At 50.5% G+C, this 22,863-nt stretch overlaps 1 protein-coding gene across 2 annotated transcripts in view; it reads left to right on the top strand.

The window, feature by feature from the left end:
• The window catches only part of FAM20A (FAM20A golgi associated secretory pathway pseudokinase), a gene marked incomplete at its 5' end in the record, with an annotated part of 41,626 nt that extends 20,198 nt beyond the window's left edge, over window positions 1-21,428 (top strand). The window contains 11 exons of one of the 2 annotated variants that reach the window (XR_014013954.1): window positions 8,550-8,734; window positions 9,406-9,456; window positions 11,050-11,128; window positions 15,245-15,337; window positions 16,609-16,724; window positions 17,239-17,419; window positions 18,337-18,446; window positions 18,914-18,995; window positions 19,520-19,579; window positions 20,395-20,772; window positions 20,867-20,998. Coding sequence is in view for 1 of the 2 variants with exons in the window: in XM_081218799.1 (XP_081074925.1) it covers window positions 8,550-8,734; window positions 9,406-9,456; window positions 11,050-11,128; window positions 15,245-15,337; window positions 16,609-16,724; window positions 17,239-17,419; window positions 18,337-18,446; window positions 18,914-18,995; window positions 19,520-19,579; window positions 20,836-21,088 (1,210 nt within the window). Of the gene's footprint in view, window positions 1-8,549; window positions 8,735-9,405; window positions 9,457-11,049; window positions 11,129-15,244; window positions 15,338-16,608; window positions 16,725-17,238; window positions 17,420-18,336; window positions 18,447-18,913; window positions 18,996-19,519; window positions 19,580-20,394; window positions 20,773-20,835 lie in introns of both variants that reach the window. The other variant, XM_081218799.1, reaches the window with a different exon arrangement.
• Window positions 21,429-22,863: the final 1,435 nt, after the last annotated feature.

Here is a 22,863-nt window from a genome sequence, read left to right as displayed (position 1 = left end):
ACAAGCAGGGGGTCAACCAATTAGAAAATAATTAATGGATTATCACCAGATTCCTCCCCAGGGGAGCTCAGTGTGAGCCCTTAAAGCAGAGAGTATGTCATCTCTCATCACAGCTTCATAACGAGAGAATGTAGCAAAATATAAATTCTCAGGCATGCAGCTGAAATAGCTCTGCTTGCGAGGGCTTGGCATCGTTGCTTTTGGCAGGGAACGTGTGTCCAAATGCCAAAGAGAGACTAGTTATTTCAGCCGGAAAGGACAGAAATTAATTCCCAGGATCAGTTCAGTCTGTCCTGACTCAGGAGAACCAGGAAATTTACGAGATGCTACGGTTAGAAAGAAGGAAGCACGGCAGGCAGGATTTCTGGAAACTTTAGCATTAGAGCGAACATAACGCTATCCAGAAAGCATGCACATCAGCAGCTCTTGAGTAAGCCTGTGATTCCCATTAATTGTCTTTCCAGAAAAATACAGAGGGTAGTTCTTACAGAGCTGTGCACCCACTGTGGGTGAGATATGGAGCGCATTCATTGGTTCCCCAAACTTTATTGAGCACCTGTTGCATACAGCAAGAACAACAGAAGAGATGGGAGGTGTATACGGATTTGCAGGAGCGAGAGAGAAAGCTCACATCCAGGTGCAGAATTGGAGAAGCTTCAAAGAGGACGTTCCTTGAGAGTTTGACCCTGGAATCTGGAGATGAAAATGTGGAAGTAGGCATTCCCATGGGAGAAACAGCACGAGGTGGGGAGGAGGTTCTGGGAGCATTAAACATAGTGCTTAGGTAGGAAGGGAATGCGGGGGGTAAGACTAGAAAGGGTCAAAGGGGCTCCTGGGGGATACCAGAATCAGGGCTTTGGACCAGATTTCACCGGCAGCAAGGACATGGCGAAGAATTTTGCAGGAGGGAGACACGTGCTTGGAGCTCTGATTTCCAGATAATTTGGCCGAGGTCGGAGCCTGGAGAGACGAGGGGGAAGACGTGAGTCCTGACCATCAGTTAAGAGGCCACTGCAGGCGAGGTGTGTGGGCTGAGGTGGCCGGGCAACAGGAGGAAAGGGAACACTGTAGAGGTTGCAGAGGTGAAACTGCAGCTTTGAGGAATGATTTGGAGGGGACAGGAGTCAGAGATTTGTGCGCTTCGCGGCCAAGTCGCCTGAGCTGTGACTAGCTTGTTCCTAGAACTGATGGGGCCTCGACTGCCCGTCCTGGTCCAGCCCCAGCCTCTCCGCTTTATGGGCCATCAGACAGTATTCCTTCGTATTTCTTTGCACGGTCTGGTGCCAAAATTATCCCCAAAGGGCCTGACCCCGCCCCATGAGGAACCTAAATACAGTGGAGGCATCTACGCCTTGAAACCAAGTGTGGGGAGGGGGTCTATCCTACCCCTTGTCTTTCCTCCAGACCGGAAATCGAGGAACCGAGGAAGTTTTTCAGGGCTGAAGCCGTGCGCTCAGTGACTGGGAGCATGGCGCGGGGGAGGGTGGCGCCCAAGCCTCTGAGAACCTTCCAGGTCCCTCCTGAACCCTCTGAGTCACAGCTGTCTCCCCTCCTTGCCAGATGTGTTCACAGCACCTGGTCCCCGAATACTACACCCCAGGGGCTCTGCCCTGACAATCCCAGGAGGGACCAGAGCCCGGGATGGCATCCTCCACATGCTCTTAACTCCCCACACCCCAGGAAGAGGTCCCAGGCCCTCACTTAGCTGGGCGGCAGCAGCTGAGGTGCCTGGCTCCAAGCTTCCCACCCAGCCCCAGGCCAGACCTGCCTGAACGATCAAAGGATGGAGAAAGCATTTTTCTCTAATGCCCCGAAGATAACTTGGCTACTGCTTCCTTAGCACACCTAGAGACCGCAGACAAGCCACAGTGGGATTCCCGGGTCCCTGGGATGATCCGTGACCTTGCAGACGTGCCAGAGCAGGCAAAGGGCAGTGTGTAGCACAGCAGTAAGACAGAGGTCCTTCCCTTCTTGCCTACAGGGTGTTCCGAGGATTTTGCTGTGGCTTGTGAAGCCGGTGGTTTCTAGTGACTCACTGCAAATGTGATGATCTACCTGCTCTCTAGTCTTTATAAGCAGTAATAATAGTTAAAAATGGCAACCATCCTTGGGCAGCTGCTGAGTCAAAGGGTAAACTCATTATAAATTTTGAAATGGAAAGTTGCCCTCTGAAAAGATGTGCCAATTATACTTTCATCAATAATGCAAGAAAGCATTATACTCGATGCTACTCAGTAAGCCTGTTTAAACCCTTTTAAGGTTTCCATGTTAAAAGGATCTTATAATTGTAAAATTCATGTAGGTAACTACACAAGTTGGCCTACATAGGAAAACTCTTAAAAAGAGCAATACAGGGGGACTAGCCCTACCAGCTATTAAAGTGTTTTATGAAGTTTTTTAAAAGTTCAAACTATCATACCGGAGCATGGCTAGACAGAACATGAAACAGAATGGAAAGCCCAGAAATAGACCCAAAAATATAAATGGAAGTTTATTGTGTGAAAAAAGATGATGTTTTTAATCAGTGAGATTTTTTTTAATGGACTGTTTAATAAATGATTTTTAGAGAACTGGCTAGCTATCTAGCGGGGAAAAAGGTGCATGCCATACTAAATATTTTTACATACCTTTAACTAAATATTTAAATGGAAAAAATGAAACCAGAAAATACTAGAAGGAACCATGATTTGCTTTGGTTTTGTATTCCTGTCACTTCAAAGTGAGACTGGCTTTTCTAAGTATAATGTAGAAGTCAGAGCCTGAATAAAAGGAGTTGTCATTTCAGCTTTATAAAAATCAACATTTTTGCATGAAAAAGATCATCCCAAATAAAGTCCAAAAATTGGGGTGGGGGAAATATTTGCAAATCATAGTAGGGAAAAAGAGCTGATTTTCTACATGTGCACAGTCAGTAAGAAAAAATGAACAACCCAGCACAAACATGGGCAAAGGAAATAGAAATGACTCTTGAACACATGAAAAGATGCTCAGCTGAGTGATCAGCTCAGCTTCACTCCTAGCAAGATAGAGATGCACATTTAAAATACACGGAGATACCATTTTTCACCTATTAGGTTGACAAAGATCAAAAAGTAACACTGTTGGCAAAGCTTCATGAAAATAGTCTCAGACAGTGCTCACCCTTGGAGGAGGGCAGCTTGGTAATTTCTGTAACAATGACAAATGTATTAATGTCTACCTTTGACCCATTGATTACGCTTCTAGAATTTCACTGTACAGACATCCTCCCGCACGAGGGAAACGTCACAGGTACAGGTTAGACTTCACAACATCGCTTGTGGTAACAAAAGATTTCAAACAACCTAGATATTTACCAATAAGGAATAAGGTGAATTCTGTGATTCCCAAACACTGGAATACTATGCAGCCTTACAAAGGAATAAGGAGCATTCTGGGTGCTGAATTGGAACAGTTGCCAAAACCTAGTGACAAGAGCAAAGCAAGTTTCAGGACTGTGTGGATTTTATGCTACAAAACCTATAAGGGTAAAAGCGGAGAGAAACAAGGGAAAAAACTGGCCACATCAGTTACCTCTGGAGACGGAAGTCGGTGAACGGGCAGACGGGGGTGGAAGGGAGATTTTTGAAATTTAAAATTTTGAACCGTGTAAATATTTCCTATTCAGAACAATTTTTGTGGAAAACTCCAGTACTTCCGAGGGCAAGGAGCAGAGTGGATTTTACCCCTCACCTCAAGGTCATGGGACTTGTAACCGAGGTTTGCTTTTTATGAATGAAAGCAACATCCCATCAACACTTTGTGCTTTATTTTTTGGTATCGACTTTATTTCTTCCTTTAAAAGTAAGGGTAGTTTAAAGACCAGGATTTTCTTGGCTGATACTTTACATAACAATCCCTCCCCCCATATATATAATATATTTTTAATATAGTGATATTTACTTTTGCCACATTGAGCTGCGTTTTTAGAAATCTACTTTCTTTTTTTCCTTGGGTATAACAAACAGGTTAAAAAAAGCAGGTAATTTCTGTGTTGGCCATATTTTTCTAATTTTTATTTTATATTGGGGTATAGCCGATTAACAATGTTGTGTTAGTTTCAGGTGTACAGCGAAGTGATTCAGTTATACAGATACATATATCCATTCTTTGTCAAATTCTTTTCCCATTTAGATCCTTATTACAGAATATTGAGCAGAGTTCCCTGTGCTGTACAGTAGGTCCTTGTTGGTTATCTCTTTTACCATTTTTATGTTTGCAAGCGCACAGCCATAATCAGAGCACAGGCCAGTGTGCTGCAGAACGGGCTCTCCTCTGGGGGCCAAAAAGCCCCGACCTGTCACATTTGCCAGTTTCCATGGTGTAAGTTCTCCCACGACGGCAGATGTCAAGCTACCTGTCCAAGCCAGCTCCAGCACACCCCTGCTGGTTGTCCCCAAGGAACAAAGGGCACACAAACAACGTTTCTGATTTTTTAAAAAAAGAAAAAAAAAATAGACAACTCTCAGCAGCTCTACCTTAACCATTAAAAAAAACCCAAAACAAACAAACAAACAAAAAATCCCGTGAGAAGGAAGGTGGGAAGGACCCCGTGATGCCCTTTCTTTGTGCTCCCGCCCCCGCCCCGGCTGTGACACTGGCCCTGGGAGGGGCGGAATGGCTAACCAGAGAGTTATGCATCCCCACCCAACAGTAAATACGAATGTTTTAAAGAGCAATTTGTCCTCCTGAGGAAGTTACACTCAATTTGCCACATTTGTTTTTCTATTTGGAGGCTGGAGGCCCGACTGTTAGACTGTTGTTGTAGCTGGAACCCATCAGCTTGCAGCTCCGCTTAAGAAAACTCCACCTCTTCCCCAGCCCTGCTCCAAATCCCAGAATCATTGTTTCTCTTTCTGCTGCTCTAGCTCAGGGTGACTAACTCAGCTCAGGACTTTGCAGTCTTTCCACCAGACTCCCAAGAGAGTCGAGCAGTCCCAGAGTTTAAGCCTCAAAGTAGCCTTGGGAACTAGAGCCTGGCCCGGCTCTCTTTTAAAATAAAAATAAATGTGAATAAAGTAAGGAAAAGCTGGCCGGTGGCCGGCAGACCTAGTAAACTGCTAGGACTGAAGCAGTTTAACATGAGACACTTCGGATAATTATACCAATAGTTCAAGCCTCCCCTCCACCCCCAGCTGGAAGCCTGCCTGCCCAGAGCTTGCTGTCTTGGGGGGACGTCCCAGCCATCTTTTCTCACCTCCTTTTGGAGAACAAAGATCTGCTACACTTCTAGTAAATTTTAAGCATACAGTACAGTGTGATTAACTAGAGTCGCCATGCTGTATATTAGATCCCCAGGGGTTATTCATCCTGCACAACTGAAACTTTGCACCCTTTGACCAATATCCCTCCATTTCCCCCTCCCTCCAGCCCCTGGCAGCCACTGTTCTCCTCTCTGCTGCTATTAAATTTGACTTTTTCAGAGTCCACATAGAAGTGAGGTCACTCAGTGTCTGTCTTTCTGTGTCTGGCTTATATCACTCGGCTTAATGTCCTCCAGGTGCACTGATGTTGTTGCAAAAGGCAGGATCTCCTTCTTTTTTAAAGCTGAATTATCTTCCGTTGTGTGTATATACCACATTTTCTTTATCCACTCACCCATCGACAGACATTTCGGTCCCTTTTGCTACCAGCCAGAGAAAACTCTCTGCTTTCAAGAGTCATGTAACTACATTAGGCCCTGCTGGTTAGGTTAATCTCCTCATCCCCGGTCAACTGTGCCACAACATAGAATAATCCTAGGAGTGACAGGTCATCATGTTCACAGATTCTAGCGATGAGGGCGTGGAACCTTGAAGGCCAGTTCTAGAATTCTGCCAACCACAACATCTCTATTTTCTCAGAGATATGTGATGTGGTTTCTCCACATTTATTCATTATTTGGCTACCTTAATAGAAAGAAAACATCTTGAATGGGGGTGGTAATTATCCTCTTCTGCTCTGCACTGGACAATCCATGTTGGGCTCTTGCATTTCATTCTGGGTGTCAGAAATAAGAGGGAAGTGGGACTTCCCTGGTGGTCCAGGGGTTAAGAATCCACCTTCCAATGCGGGGGACGCAGGTTCGATCCCTGGTCGGGGAACTAAGATCCCACATGCCGCGGGGCAACTAAGCCCACACGCCGCAACTCCTGAGCCCGTGTATATGAGCCCGGAGATGTGTCCTCAAGAGAGGAGACCGTGACAGACAACAAGACAACAAGAAAGAAGGTGGCCGTCTGCAAGCTAAGGAGAGAGGCTGCAGGAAAAGCCAAACCTGGCGACACCTTGATCTTGACTCGAGCCTCCAGACCTGTGGGAGAATAAATTCCTGTTGTTGGAACCGCCAGCCTGTGGAATCTTGTTTGTGTAGCCTGAGCTGACAGAGAGAGTAGGTCAGGGATCTTCATCCAGTTACAATGTGGACACGGTGCCTGAGACACACAAAAGCTTTGACGATGCTCTGAGGCCTGAACAAAGAAGATGGATTGGCTCAGAAATGGAAAAAAAAAAAAAAATCCCAAAACTCCCAAACAAAATGAATTAATATGTAATTAAATGTCCACAGAACAATGAGCCAGTGTTGACTTGGTTATATTACTAGATACTATATTCTTTGTTGTTGTTGTTTGTTTATTTTGATACTTTATTCTTAACAGATTCAGAATGATAAAAGAAAACTTTCAAAAGGGATAGCAAAACATATTGAATGAGGGGTGGATTCTAATATGTTTGACATGATATATGGTGAAGGTCTCCAAAAGTAGGGGCACCCAGAGGCCACCAGGACCCTGGAGCAGGTACCAAGAAGGCTGGGACCAAGAGCTGCCAGACATCCATCCTTCCACATCAGTTTATAAACCTGAGCCTCTTCCTCAAGACAAATGACTTTCACTCAGGACAGCGTTAGTATTTGACTGTATTCACACAGGGTGAGGTGAATGCAGAGCAAAACAAAACAAAAGAAAACTCCATTCCCTCCTGAGGGTCTGGACGCTTGGAGGTAAGGTCTGGGGTGACCAAGTGAAATTTTCTTGGAGAACTACTGTTTTTTATTTAGAATGATTGTTTCATTTTCCTCCCCATAACGTGTATGTATGTATGTATGTATGTATGTATGTATGTATGTATGTATGTAGATATGTATTGATTGATTGCGGTACACGGGCCCCTCACTGTTGTGGCCTCTCCCGTTGCGGAGCACAGGCTCTGGACGCGCAGGCTCAGCGGCCATGGCTCACGGGCCCAGCCGCTCCACGGCATGTGGGATCCTCCCGGACCGGGGCACGAACCCGTGTCGTCGGCAGGCGGGCTCCCAACCACTGCACCACCAGGGAAGCCCTATATTTATTTTAATATAAAAGTAATTTTTAAAACTATTTACCAATGAGAACATTTGACACGCCAAGAATATCGGACGTGTTTGTTTGGTTATGTACCCCCTCACAGACCTCAGAGGTAAGGTATCATGGTTTGATAAATACAGATGCCCTGCCCCATAATCCCACTTAGCCCGTCCCGGTCAGATGACATGTACCAACTTGCCTTGCTTTCCAGTCAGAAGACCTCCATCTTTTCACTCAGCCATCTATTTTATCCATCCTTCCTCTCTCATCCTCAGATATACCTGTCCCTCGCCTGCCTCTCGTAATGTCCATGTTGTCCCCAATCCAGGAGCACACCCCACATCTCCCCGTCAATCCAAACACCACCCATGTGGATCCAGCTGAAGTCCACTTTCTCCCATCGGAGTCTTCCTCTGACTACTTCACCAGAGAATCGTCTTTCCCTTCCCCAAAATGTTAAGGTGTTTTTGTCTGAACCCATGTCCAGCAGTTGTTTACAACTGCCTGATATTTTGCTCTGATGATTTCATAGACGTACCACTTGTCTCCCAGACTGGGCTCTGAGCCTCTGCATGGCAGTGGCATTGTTTTTCAGCTTTTTCTTTTTATCCTGGCAGAAAAGTTTCCTGAGCAGGACCAACAGTGCATGACTAATTAATTCTTCTTTTCTCATAGGACATGTTGATTAATCTCACTCAGCTTCCAGCTCTCCTTATCAATCCTGACCCTCATTCTTTTCATTCTCATCAATTACCTTCTCTCTCCTACCTCCTGACTCCTAAGGTCAGGAAATATTGGGAAGTATAAAATACAGACTTTTTCATGGGAAAGTGCCGGAAGAGGCCCAGGATCACTCCCTGAGATCCCAGATTATACGAGGCCCCTAATTTGACTCTTAACCGTCTGCGCTTTTCCTTCACAGTATTCGTCATGGTCACTGGTTAGGTATTTGTGGATGTGTGTGTGGCACTGTGTAACTGTTTACCTGTTTCGCTCACTGGATTGTAAACTCTTTGAGGGCAGGGAAGCCCTGTGGCCGCTTTGTCCCCCATGGTACCCTAAGCACAGCCTCAAGCCTCATACATATCAGGTGCTTCATACTCTTTGCCAAATGAATGAAAGAACGGAGAGTCCAGACAAGGTGCTTCGGCAGATCTTTGCACTCTTGTTCCCGCAGCTGAAGAAAAACTCTTCCTGCTCTTTCAGGCGACACAAGATATACAAAGAGCAGCTGAATCTCACTTCCCTGGATCCCCCACTGCAGCTCCGCCTGGAGACCAGCTGGATCCAGTTCCACCTGGGGATCAGCCGCCACGGCCTGTACTCCCGGTCCAGTCCTGTCGTCAGCAAACTTCTCCACGACATGAGGCACCTTCCCACCATCAGCGCTGGTGAGGGTCACAGGACCAGACGGGATGGACTGACTCTCTCCCAGAGAGGCTGGGTAAACCAACCAACCAGGCCAGGCTCCAGGGTGAAATAGTAAAGGGTTGATTCTGACACCCAAGAGAGAAAGAAGAAAAACAGACAGTGATCTTTTTCCCTTTGAAAGAGATCTGACAACCGTGATCTCATCACAACCCCATAAGGGAGTCACAGGAGGTGTTCCATAGCTTACAGAAAGGTGATGGCCACTACTGATCCTGTGCTCCTTTTGAATCTCGCGACTCTCTCTTATACAGTGATCTCATGATGTAGACATTATCACTGCCGCTTTACAAATGGGAAAACTGAGGCTCGGAGAGCTTAAAAGTGACCTGGCCGAGGACCCAGTGGTGGCCTGCTACCTGAGGCCTCGAGCACTACGCCAGCCTAAGGGACACACTGAGGGATTTGCAGACACCAGCCAGCACCGGTTTCCCCACCAGCTGTTGCTGGAGCGTCCACGGAAGGGCTAGAGAGCGTGGGGCCTGGATGGAGCAGGCTAGGAGGCTGCGGCCCCAAATGGGGCTCGGGGAGGTCTCCTATTGAATGCGTAAGGGCCCCAGGCTGCCTTCCAGGCTCCCCCTCTGGTGTCTGAACCAGAGTCGAGGGTTCTCAGCGCCCTGCTCCTCCTTCGCAGACTACAGTCAGGACGAGAAAGCCTTGCTTGGAGCCTGCGACTGCACCCAGAGTAAGTGGCCTGGCCCCGCCCCCGGGCCCCGGCCCCGCCCAACCCCGGCCACACCCGTGCCCTGCCCCCCCTGTGGCCCGGCCCCACCCCACCCCGGGCCGGCCCCGGGCCCTGGCCCTGGCCGCACCCCATCCCCGGCCCCGCCTCACCCCCCGGCCCCTGGCCCAGGCCACACCACGCCACGCCCATGCCCTGGCCCCGCCCTGGCCCCCACCTCCATCCCCCTCCCTCCCCTCACTGCCCTGTGAAGCCCAGTACCTGGCAGCAACGAGAAGGTCCAGCTGCCCACTCCATGGGCTCCGTCAGCAGCTGAGGAGCATGAGTCCCTCATCTCTGAGAACCCACATTTCTCCCCACCTTCCCGCACAAAAGAAAAGGCATTTAAGAGGGGCTCTTGGGTAGGACCCTGCTGGGCGGCAGGTGGTCCTTGGCCCAGCATCTTCCGTACCATCCAGGAACTTGTCAGAAATGCAGAATCTCAGTCCCCGCCCTGATTTTCTGAGTCAGAATCTGGATTTTCACAAAATCCTCAAGGGACTGGAGTACATTTTCAGATTTAAGAAGCAATGGTGCAGGATGGTGGTTCTCAACCCGGCGGCAGAGTAGTCACCCAGGGAGCTTTAAAAATTGCTGCGTCTTGGTCCCCACCCCAGGGGTTTTGATTCGATTGCCAGGGGGAAGCCCAGGCACCAGCATTTTATATTAAAACACTCCAGGTGATCCTCATGCAGCCAAGGTTGAGACCCCCTGGGGTAAATGATGAGTAGAATCAAAAAGATAGGCGTGAGATACAGCACGGTCCCTGCCAGGGCGCTGTGACTTAGGTACAGGTGTGCCTGGACACTGAGGTCCCACCAGTCACTGCCGGCCACGAGGAGCCCCCTCCAGTGACCTCGATGAACTGAGCACACGTCAGAGATTTCCGTGGGTCACGACTTGTAAAGACACAAGTTTGTAGGGCCTGAGGCTTCCGTTTTCTTTAGTTTCGCCCCTGCCATTTGCCATTTTTTAGAAGGCAAAGGTGAGGGAGGCATTATCCCACCCCTCGCGGGGCTGACGGCAGGGCAGGGGCAGGGCCAGGCGAGTGAGGTGCCCAGGACACACATCAGGAGGCACACATCAGTACCCACTGTCAGGACCATGCACCTGCACCCCAGGTGTCACCAAGCCCCATCACAGCCCAGGTGTCCAGTCTTACGTAGGAAGAGATATCAATAACCAAGTCTAATGCCATGTAACAGGTGGCATAGTCAGAGTCTCCAAGGCACAGCTGAAGCAAAGAGGAAGGGGTCAGCTCTTCTTAGGAAAACATCCTTTGGGGTTTTCAGCGAGTGTCCCTCTGGGGAAACCTGCACTGTTTTGCCCTTTCCCTGTAACAGCAGAGAAAGTTTTATCTTGAGTCGCTGGACACACTCTCCACGGCCTGACCCGATGGACTGTACCCTGCAGGCTCTGAGAGCAAATCCTACTCTTTAGGGTCTCGAGTAAGAAGGGTGAAGAGAAGAAATGGGCTGGGTTTATTGAATGAGGAAATGATCACAGCCCGGAGCTTGGGCCCAGAAGCATCGTTAACTCCCCCTTCTCCCCAAACAGTCGTGAAACCCAGTGGGGTCCACCTCAAACTGGTTCTAAGGTTCTCGGACTTCGGGAAGGCCATGTTCAAACCTATGAGGTAAGTGACTGCTCTCCTCACCTCCATATGCACAGCTGTGGCAGCCCTGGGGGAGTTCTGACCCAAAATGAATAAAAGTGGTCTAAAATCTTTAAGCCAAGCATTTATAGACTCTCTTTAGGGCCATCTGCACAAGCATACAACTGTTTTGGTGATAATGATTCAAAATAGTAAGAGCTGGGTCTTTGCTAGTATTTCTGCTACACACTTGACATGCATTGTGCCCTCGGATCACCAACCATCTTATGAGTCTGGGACTGTTACAATGTCCACTTTATGGATGAAGACACTGAGGCCGGGAGAGGCCAGCTCGCCCCAACCTCCCAGCTGCAAGCAGTGGAAGCAGGATTCAAACCAGGCAGCTGGACTGCCAAATTCACACTCTACCTCCAGAAATGAGCCTCGCCTTTTTCCAGGGCTAGGACCCTCAAAAAGGTTAGAGATATCTACATAATAATACTTGTTTTGACTGAAAAACTAGACCATGAAGAAAGGCTACCCTGAAGCCAATCACACTTTTTTTTTAACTTTATGTATTTATTTTTTATACAGCAGGTTCTTACTAGTTATCTATTTTATACATATTAGTGTATACATGTCAATCCCAATCTCCCAGTTCATCCCACCACCATCACCCCCTTCCCTGCTTTCCCCCCTTGGTGTCCATACGTTTGTTCTCTACAGCCAATCACACTTTAAAATTAATTTCTATTTTATTCGTAACAACAGCAAATACATGCCTTTAAAATTTTGTAGTGTGTCTATGTGGGCGAAATAATATGTATTCAGTCTACGGACAGAGCTTGGTGTGCGTATGGGTTCCTGGCCCCCAAAGGGTCTGCAGCAGAGGTTTGAGATTCCTGAATCAGGAATGGTCCCCTGGACACGACACGCCCAAGAGAAAAGGGCCCAGGAGGGGTCCCATTACCCAAGTCATGCTTTCTGCCAGAAGGCACAGTCTTCCAGTGGAATCCCATTCGGCTGACTTAAGATTCCAAAACTTCTGTCAACGGGGAGGCATACTGAAGGCCCTGAAGGTGGGTCTGATGGTCGAATGAGCACTAAATAAAGAGTCTTAGCTCTGAACCCTGCACTGCCCTAGCAAAAACCCTTATAAGGCACTAAGCACTTACATACTTAGGCGTATAAAGTACTAAGGAGAGCTTTATAATACATCAGCTGCACGTTGAATCACTTGGGAAGCCTTGAAAAACCCCGATGCCTGAATCCCACCCTCAGGGGGTCCAATAGGATTGGTCTGGGGGCCCCCTCTAATCCCAAGGCAAGGACAGCCTTGAAAACCACTGCCACACAAGGAGATCCTCCATTTTTCCATGTGAAAATCCAAAAATCTAGTTATTTGGTCCATTTAAATAAATAATGATGTATTGGGAGATTGGGATTGACATATATACACTAATATGTATCAAATAGATAACTAATAAGAACCTGCTGTATTAAAAAGAAATAAAATTCAAAAAAGAAAAGAAACAGATGGAGTACTACAAAATAAATAAATAAATATATAACGATGTACATGAAATGAGGGAATGTCTGCCTGCATTTAATTTACCGATGAAAAAAAATCTCATCATATAAAACAATACAGAGATTTGGAAATATTGCTTCCCCCGCCCCCAGTCTCACATGTCACTTGTCCAAAATTTTTGACATTGGTCCTCAGCATCGCTGGAGTCGAGTTTGGGGTCAATGTTAAATCCATGTTAAATTCTGCCCCTGTCACCACCAGCAGCCTGTTTTAACCAGTTCAGTCGGGTAATAAAAGCAGCATCTCAGCTGAATGAATCTGTCCCAAACAAAATAAAGAAATTGAGAGGGAGCCCTTGAATACGTTGACTCCCTTTTCTGAGGGACAGTTTGGGGAGGGGGGGTCTCATCTTATATTCAAGCCTAAAAAGTACTAAAAAGAACTGTGTACCTTTTAAAAGAGAGCGACAGCTTTGCGCACACAGGGCAATCAGCCCAGGTCCAGAAGCAGGCACAAGATTCTTGGGTGCCACGCAGCTGAGCACAGAGCCACCGTCGTGTCTGGGCCATTAGAGAGTTTTAAATGATCGTTATGGTTAGTCGTGCATGTTTAATGTATAGTCCTAACTGAGCATCAGTTAGAGAGGAAGCAGAAGGAACACTGATGTAAAAACACGAGATGTTAAAGAGAAGCGTCAAAATAATGATAAATCTGCAAATTCACCAGTTATCGCCAGATCCACGAATTGCATTCTCTGAGCAAAATTCATATGTGGCACATTAAGACGTCTGTAGTTTTTAAAAACTGGAAGCTAATAGAAAGTGGATGAGCTCTATTTGGGGGAGAAAAAACTACTCACACTTGTAGCGTTTTATTTTCAAGAAAGCCCATGAAGTAACAGCCTGAAATCTCTTCTCTGCCTTGTCAATTATGAACAAAACGCAAAAAGTGCTCAACTGAACCAGCTGTTTGCCTGAGTGTAATGCAAAAGCTTCCAACATTAGGTCACAAAAGCCATTTGATCTACGCTCACGCCATAACACAAAGTTTAATCTGCGTTTTCTACAATTTAGTCCCAAGCCAAAGTATCATTTTAAAATGTATTTCTTGAAAAAGCATGCATTTTTTTCTACAAGTAATGTAAAGTATTTGTCCCTTTTTAAAAAGGAAAGTAGAAATTTATCTTTGGGTAATACAAATTATGACCACAAAGATTATATTTTTAATGTGATATAATTCAATAGATGCAATGAGAAATACATCTGTGCTTCTCAAGCTTTGGGAAGTACTGACGTAAAGGAGAAATGATTTTCAAATTTAAAATCATGCCTAAATATGCCATACAAAAATGAAGAAATGATGGTTTAGAAAATTCTAAAGGGCATCCCAGAGACTGTGTAGTCTCTCTTTTTTTTTAATTTTTATTTTTTCTTTACCTTCTTTTTTTTTCTTTTCCTGGCCAGGGGTTAAACCCGTGGGTCGCAGCAGTGAAAGTGCTGGGTCCTAAACACTGGACCACCAGGGAACTCCAGACTGTGTATTCTTACATACAGAATTCAGGAATGAAAACGAGCTGAGGACACACGGACAGTCCTTGCTGACCTGGACATTCGGCGATGCTATAAGCAGCCCTGGGTCAGGCCTGGGCCGTACTCTGAGTGTGGCTGCACCTTTTAAAGGAGAGTGCCACTCCGGGCAGCCCCTTGCCATGGTTTCCAGGACTGGCTGGTGTTTGGGATGCAGCACCCATCACTGGTTCCATTTCAGGCGCCGCGTACTTACAGCTCATTACACAACGTTATGCCGATTTACATTTACGTTGCTTTCACAGCCCTCGTGCAGCTCCGCACGGTGGATTATAAAATTATTTGAAGATCATCCTTCTTCCAAGGATTATCAGCACTGAGGCCAGTCAGCCTGGGGCCAGCAGCTGGGATGCCCTTCATATTACTGGGAGGCACGTAAACATACATACCCAGCCGGCCCTTCGTGACCAGGCAGGATGGTGCTTTTCAGGAATCTAGTAGGGGTTCTTTAATGTATATAAGTACATATCCTCTGCATTAGCCTCCCTTCAATCTCTGGCAGGACCCGCTCTCATGACCCAGGTGAGGTGCCTCTGAGTAGACGGTCGATTCACAGACCCAGAACTTTTCGCTCCTCCGTGTCAGTCATGCTAAATTGCACCTGTAGGGCACTTTTCCTTTTATAAAGTTCTGTCTCGTACCCCACCTCTCTTAATCCTTGGCCCCCGGGTGTACACAACCTCTGGTGTGTTAGCCAGTGCCCTGTCTTCTGTGTATCTGCGGAAGAATGGATTTCTTCCCTCCAACCACTGGGCTTTTCAGAGAATCAGTGGCCGTCACCAGAGCTGCTCGAGAAGGAGGCTTGGCACGGGGGGGGGGCCTCCAGCATGGTCCGCATCTTGCAAGAAGCTTCGCTCCTCCCACCTGCGGTCTCCCTGGCCGAGGGAGCCACGGGCTGCTCCTGATGTGCTGTCCCCCATCATCTGTGCGTCCCTGAAAAGCATAAAAGCGTGTCTTCCTTTCTGTCTGGTCATGTGTGTCAGCTCTTTTCTCAGGCTCCCAGCTGAGGTCTGAGGCCAGGGCGTGATTCCTTCCTTCCAGACAGCTGCGAGATGAAGAGACGCCCGAGGACTTCTTCTACTTCATTGATTTTCAGAGACACAACGCTGAGATTGCAGCTTTCCATCTGGACAGGTAGGGTCTGGCCCCAGGGAGGCGGCGGTGACTGCGGAGGCCAACCCCCAGAGGGCGCCCCAGGGAGACCCTGCGCCCCCCGCCCCCACTTCTTCCTGGCACTTCATCTTCTTCGTGGGTCCCAACACCTTCAAACCCAACACGACCTATCCAACCCCATGGATCGAAAATCACAAGGCCTTTTTTGTTATTTATGTATTTTATTTTTGGCTGCGTTGGGTCTTTGTTGCTGCGCGCAGGCTTTCTCTAGTTGTGGCGAGTGGGGGCCTCTCAATGCGGTGGCTTCTCTTGTTGCTGAGCACAGGCTCTAGGCGCACGGGCTTCAGTAGTTGTGGCACACGGGCTCAATAGTCGCAGCTCACAGGCTCAGTAGTTGCAGCTCACGGGCTCTAAGGCACGCAGGCTCAGAAGTTGTGGCACACGGGCTTAGTTCCTCCATGGCATGTGGGACCTTCCCAGAGCAGGATTCGAACCCGTGTCCCCTGCATTGGCAGGCGGATTCTTCACCACTGCACCACCAGGGAAGCCCCACAAGGCCTTTTAATGTAATGAAAAGAGTCACTTAGTAAGAAAACTAACCCTGCCAGACTGCCCAAGCTACACCTGAACCTGACATTGTGAGTTGGCTCTAGTTTCCTGCCCTGAAAGTGGGGAGAATGTGCCCACGGCCATTTCCCCAAAAGGTCTCAAGGTTACGATATTAAAAGGTGAGAGCACCTTCCTCAATTTCCTAGCTCCCTCTGTTTGCCTGTCATTGCTACTCGAGGTGTGGTCTGGGGACCAGCTGCCTGGCCACCCCCTGGGAGCTCTTCAGAAATGCAGACTCTCAGCCTCACCCTGGACCCACTGACTCAGAGCTGCATCTGAACAAGATCGCGGGTGACTCATGTGCACATTGGAGCGTGAGAAGCACTGAGCTAAGACACATCTTGGAGGGTGGAAGCTTTGCCCAGGAGGCCTCATGGGATAAGGATTCCTTTCCCACCCCTTCTCCCAGCCCCTTAGATGCAGGCTTGCCCTCGGCACTGCGGAGACCCCTGCCCTCGGCAGGGTGTGGTCAGAAGGCCGGCACATTTCTTTTTTTTTCTTTTTTTTTTTTCTTTTTTGGATCCTGCTGCTTGGCTTGCGGGCAGGATCTTAGTTCCCCGACCAGGGATCAAACCCGTGCCCTCTGCAGTGGAAGCATGGAGTCCTAACCACTGGACCACCAGGGAATTCGTTTCTAATGGGCGATCATCCCCCAGATCTGAACTGGGCTCCCCCTCTTTCAGGATTCTGGATTTCCGACGGGTACCACCGACCGTAGGGAGGCTAGTCAATGTCACCAAGGACATCCTGGAGGTCACCAAGAATGAGATTCTGCAGAGTGTTTTCTTTATCTCTCCAGGTAGGCTTCTGGCCAAAGCAACACTCTGGGTCTAAGAATGTGGTTGGCCAGTGTGGTCTGACCTCCCGCTGGTGGCCCCATCCCCTATCAGGTGGCTACATGCTGCCATCAAACACTCGCACCCTGGGCCACCTGGGCGTCACACAAGGTGACCTGGGGACGGGAGATGGCTGGACATGAGATGCTCACCAGCCTGGGCCCTGAACTCTGATGCCAGCCACCCCAGAATCAGATGCCACCCATGCGAACAAAGGCCGGGTTGGTCGCGTGGGCGCGATGCAGCGAGGCTGGTCCCACACTGTCTCTACTCTGAGACATTTGAGAGCTGGTCCCCAGGATGCTCAGTTTAACAGCACCCACAAGCCCCTACATCAGGAAAAGGCGCTGTTTTCTTCTTCCCCGGCCTTTTCCCCCCGAGCCGTGGGCTCAGAGTTTCCCTTCCCTCCTCATGGATTTCGTGTGGCAGGAGGACAGCGTGCGTCCTCCTCTTACTGCTCTCCTTCTCCGCCTCTAGCCAGCAACGTGTGTTTCTTCGCCAAGTGCCCGTACCTGTGCAAGACGGAGTACGCCGTGTGCGGCAACCCGCACCTGCTGGAGGGCTCCCTGTCCGCGTTCCTGCCATCCCTCAACTTGGCCCCCCGGCTGTCCGTCCCCAGCCCCTGGATCCGCTCCTACTCGCTGGAGGGCAAAGAGGAGTGAGTGGCCCCTGGACCAAGGACTCGCTCGCCTGCCTTGGGGAGCCCTGACGCTGCCTCAGTCCTCCTCTGCCTCGTCTCACGTGGATCCTGGTGTCCGTCCTGTCCCTTTCGTTCACGCGTTTGGTTATAAAGAGCCCACTGCGTACCCAGCACTAGATGCTGTGGGAGACAGAAAGGACAGACCTGGGCTGTCCCTTCAGGAAGCTCTGCGGTCCAGCGGGGCGGCAGACGGTAGCCAGGCTGTGAGAACGCAGTGCCCACCTGCTGTCCCGCAGAGATGCCCACGGGGAGGCCGCGGGAGGGGCCGGGTTTGCTGAGTCCACGCCGTGAAGCCGGAACCTCACGGTTGTTCCCCAGGGCATGGCACACTCCCGGGCACAGGGCAGGTCCTCAGTTAATACGAGGTGACTGAATGAATGGGCTCGTCGATCCAGACACCCCAACCGTGGTGGGAAGAGGAGTAACTGGGCCAAAATTTCTGGGGGTCGTGACAGATCCTTAGGGACTCGTGAAGGCTGAGGAAGACCCCCCCAGACGAAAAGGGACCTGGGGGCATTCTAGGCGGAGGAGCCCATGTGGCAGAGAAATGGCAGAGGATGGCTGGCGGGGGGCTGCGAACGGCTCGGGAGACCAGAGGGCCAGCGCCCGAGAGGCTGGGCGAGGGCCCGCAGAGGGAGCGGGTGCCCGCCCGGCACACGGGCAGTATGGCGCCCAGCCAAGCGATGCTCGGGAAACGCGCGGAGAAAGGGCCCCACCCCTTCTCACCCAGGGAGTCTGCCGGTCCCGCGGGTCCTTGCCCAGGTCCTCGTGGGCGCGCCTGCCGCCAGCGGCCCGGGCAGGACCGGGGGGCATGGATGCGGGGCGGAAACCTTGCCATCCGGGCTTCTGCAGCCCAGGCCCTGTTCTCCCCTCAGGTGGGAAGTCAACCCTCTTTACTGCGACACGGTGAAGCAGGTCTACCCGCACAGCAGCAGTGGCCGCCTCCTCAACATCATCGACATGGCCATCTTTGACTTCCTGACGGGTGGGTGCTGCCCGCGGGGCCCGGCCGGGCGGGGACCCTGCGGCCTGGGCCACCCGGCCTCCATAACCTCGCGCCATCCACGGGCTCCAAGTGGTAGAGGCCCCGGGGACAGGAGTGAGCGGGCTGCCCTCCTGCTAGGGGGCTGCGGGGAGGCGCACAGCGGGCGCAGCGGTGCGGCCCAGGGAAGGGAAGCCTCGGCCGGAAGGCCGCTCTGCGCCCTGGGAGGCGGCCCAGAGCCGCGCCTGAGCAGGGGCGCCAGCGCGGGTGGGAAAAGCCCCCGACTGGACAGCCGCTCACACAGGCTCTGCCTGCCTGCCTGGCTCCCTCCGCGATTCCACCGGCCACTTGGGGGCGCAACAGCTGGCAGCCCGGGTTCCGACTCCGGCCTCTGAGCAGCTCGCAGGCCTCCGTGCCCCGCGGGGGCTCACAGGGCGAGAGCCCGCGCCCACGCCTCCCCTCCTCCACAGGAAACATGGACCGGCACCACTACGAGACGTTCACCAAATTTGGGGACGACGGGTTCCTGATTCACCTCGACAACGCCAGGGGGTGAGCGTCCCCACGGCCCTTCTCCGGCGGCGGCCCCGCTGTGCAGCGGCCCAGGGGCAGCGGGGCCGAGCCAGGGCCTCCACGGTCGCGTCCCGCCCCCTCCGGGCCCTCCTGGCCCTGTTTCCTCTGCTCCTGATCTTTGTTGAGTACCGCCTGACTCTCCTCCAGCCTAAGAGCGCTAGGAAGCAGATCCACGTTTTCCGTAACTCGCCCCACGGTCCCCTCCCGGAGACCCAGCGCACGGCTCATCCTCGCGCTCGGCCTTGGCCCTCTGCGGCCGGTGCATAAATGAACGAACGGATGCTTGCTTTTGCCAGCTGTGGACAGAGGATCTTGTGACCTGACGGAGGAGAAGGGCTGGAGAGGCAGCCGCCGTGATCCCTGGCATTTTACCCCAAGCTGGGATTCAAAAACGGCCGAGGGGAAGGCAGGAGGAAGCACTGAGGCGGGAGGTGGTTCCTGCCCCGCCCCCGCCCCCGCCCCCACCCCGGGCGCCCCCGTGAAAGCCTGTCCCCTCCCTGCAGGTTCGGACGGCACTCCCGCGACGAACTCTCCATCCTCTCGCCGCTCTCCCAGTGCTGCCGGTGAGCTTTCCGTTCAGGGACGGGTCACAACTGTGACACTCCGTCCTGCTTGCCACCAAGCTGCGCAGGTCTTCATCAGCTTTCACTGGCCGAGGATGTGGGTGGGTAGAATGACAGGAACCACCTCATTCCTTATGCTACAACCACAGAACTGTCCCAGCACTTCTCACACCTTCATCTCTCAGCAGATGACTTAGGATCTAAATCTTTTAAAACCTCTCGGTCGCCCGCTTTAATAACACACTCAGATCATCACTCACTTTTCGAAGAGCCCGACAGCCTCTGACAGGACTAACCAGACCTCTGCTGCGCCCCGCACTCACGTAAGCTCATAAGTATTACTGCCTGATCACCAGCTAAGCAAAATCCTGACTGAAGTCCCATAAACTCATGTCAGATTAAAGGAAGTACTCAGGCCTCTGCCCGGCCAACATTTCTCCAGAGAATCTCTACCCTGCTTCTACACCTCTCTGGTGTTTCAGCCGAGCTGGTCAAGATGGTCCACCTGCTCAGCTGCAGTGTCCAGAGCTAATTAGAAATACGTGGCCCACACATAGCAAAACGGTGTCTATTTCCAGCTGGAAAACTCAGAGCAGAGCCTGAACTTTCTTTCTCCACTTCTTGGGGTAACTTACGTGTGCCTCCCTCCCTACCCCCTTCCTCTCCTCCTGAGTAGGAAAGGCAGGATTGTGTATGACAATGCGTGGACACCTAAGCTGCTTACACATCTGAGTCCAAGTCACATTCCCACATAAAAAGAAATCAAAATCCTAAAGGCAAGGTTGGCCCTACCCCATTTCCATCCCTGATTTTAGAATCTGACACAGAGAAATCAGAATTACAAAGTCGAGCAGAAACAACTTGGAGCCCGGCGGTACCCGCAGCCTCTGAGACGGCAAACATCTTCATCATTTCACCTACTGGAAACTTCTCTCATTAGCTTTCAATTTCCTTGAGAAGTCATTATTACATAGCACTTCTGTTTGGATTCCCCGAGGAGCAGCCGATGTGTGTGGCGTCACAGCTGTTAGAGTACAGGTGCTTGGCAGGACTGGGCCAAGGACTGCGAAGTCCTAGCTGTCACCCTTCATCCATTCCCTCCTTACCGGGTTTGCATTAAGACGTGCCTGAGAAGACACTGGGGGCGAAGGCTCTCCAGACGTCAGCCCCCACCACTGTCGGCGGGGAAGGAAGTAAGTTCGAGAAGTTTCTTTCTTTACGTTTACTTACTTGGTCCCCCGACTTTGTCCTTCCAGAATAAAAAGGAAAACACTCTCGCACCTGCAGCTGCTGGCCCAAGCCGACTACAGACTCAGCGACGTAATGAGGGAGTCACTACTGGAAGACCAGCTCACGCCTGTGCTCACAGAGCCGCACCTCCTCGCCCTGGATCGCAGGCTCCAGACTGTCCTCAGGACTGTGCAAGGCTGCATAGAGGCCCACGGAGAGCACAGCGTCGTGGCCAACGGCCCCACGGGACAGTCAGCCCCAGACTCCGGCCCCAGCTAGGGGCTGGATGAGTCCAACCTCGGAAACTACGCCTGGAGCCCGCGGTGGACTCTGGCGTGTGGACCACAGTGTCCTTGCGGGCCCCAGCCAGGCTGGGGTCTGGGTCAGGAGCTCACGAAGCTGGCAGGGCACTGGGATGATTCCAAAAGAGCCAAAGAAGTGGGACCCACTGCACTTTCCTCCTTGGAGCACTGCCTTGGCTCCCTCCCTCCCCAGAAGCCCTGCTTCAAGGCCACAGACCACCTGTTGAGCCCACTGGGAAATCTGGACATGGACCGGCCTGGAAGCCTGGCTCCCAGGAGAGAGCATTAACTGTAACAAATAAAATTACGGGACATCAGATGGACACCCCCAGATCTTTATTACATCTACAAGGATAATTCCCGATCCAGATTAATAAACATCTGGCATCTCACAAGCAGACCCCCAAAAAAACACCTAAATATGGTAACTCCAACTGGTTCAAAGCAGTCTGCACACTTTCTATTCATATTCTAAACACTGTGGCCCAGTCTGAACACAATAATCCCTACTGACTGGTCCTAAAGTAATTTCTCAGAAGTGTTATTACAAGAGGTGAAAATAACATAGGGATTTGCTCAGAGTATCAGAAAAGGGGTATTTCAATCCGAAGAGTAAACATCAATTGAAATAACATCGAGGCTGTCAAAGTAACAATAGAAGGCAAAACAAGGGTGGCCCTGAAGGTGGGACAGTGGAAGAATGGATCCAGCAGGTACGTGAGCCTGGACTAAGACAGCAGAACAGCCAGGGCTGACCGGAGCCCACCAGTGGCTCCTCCTTCCCCTAAGATTCAGGAACTGTCCCCCACCCATCCCCAAGAGCAGCAAGGCTATCTGGAGAGGTCTGACATTCTGGATGCCACTCCCCTCTGCTCACTCAGAAAGGACTAAGTTTACTTTCCAAGCCTCCCTCAAAAGTGGGCATCTCAGGGGTTTCCTGTCTCTTCAGCCTCCTCCCTGCTGACCTGCTCGTGTCTGAATAGGAGGCTTTGTTTCTTATTCAACAATCCATGAAAACACACAGGATAGGCGTGTATTCACATTAATCACTCAGCAAGTAAAAACGGCTGATTTCATCAGCTCAGCTTTTCTGGTACAGGCCAGAGGTGCAAATACCAGTACGAGTGGGGTGGGAAGAAGCTGTCGCTAAAGTGGGTATCAGGTCAAGATGCCTCTAGACGTCATCCAAGACTTCTGCCGTGTGCCCAGAGACAGAGGCGCTTCCGGCCCAGCCTGGCTGCCCCCATCACTGGTACGCTGCCCCAAACCTACGTCCCCATGATAGTGATACCATTTCCATTCACGGAGCTCATTCTCCACGTACGAAAGTCAAACGCAGGCTTCCAATCCTCCCCGACAGACAGAATCCCTGACCCCCAATGTACCTCCAAGAAAACTAAGGCTCAGGAAGGTTAACTAAAATCACGCAACATAATGATTCGAAACTATCCCAAAGCGTTCTTTCCACTGTAACACAAAACTCAACAGCATCTCACCCAATTTATGCAGTTGTATTTCTTGGCTTTAAAACAAAAATCAGTCTTCAGTAGAGGAACCTCAATCCCAGAGCCTTGTGTTACTGAGGCATCTCTACTGCTGCTCAAGGCCTCCCACTTCACAGACAGTTTCTTCTACTTCAAGCCTACATTTCCTCTTGGAGGGGGAGCCAGGTAATCACACACAGCGGAGCGAGAGGAGAATATTCAGGCGAAGGTGTTCAGAGACTAGCACAAAATGGTCTGAAATTCCAAA

The sequence above is a fragment of the Mesoplodon bidens genome (genome assembly GCF_964165515.1).
Source record: "Mesoplodon bidens genome assembly, chromosome: 19".
NCBI lineage: Eukaryota > Metazoa > Chordata > Mammalia > Artiodactyla > Ziphiidae > Mesoplodon > Mesoplodon bidens.
This window is presented reverse-complemented; position numbering and strand designations above follow the sequence as displayed.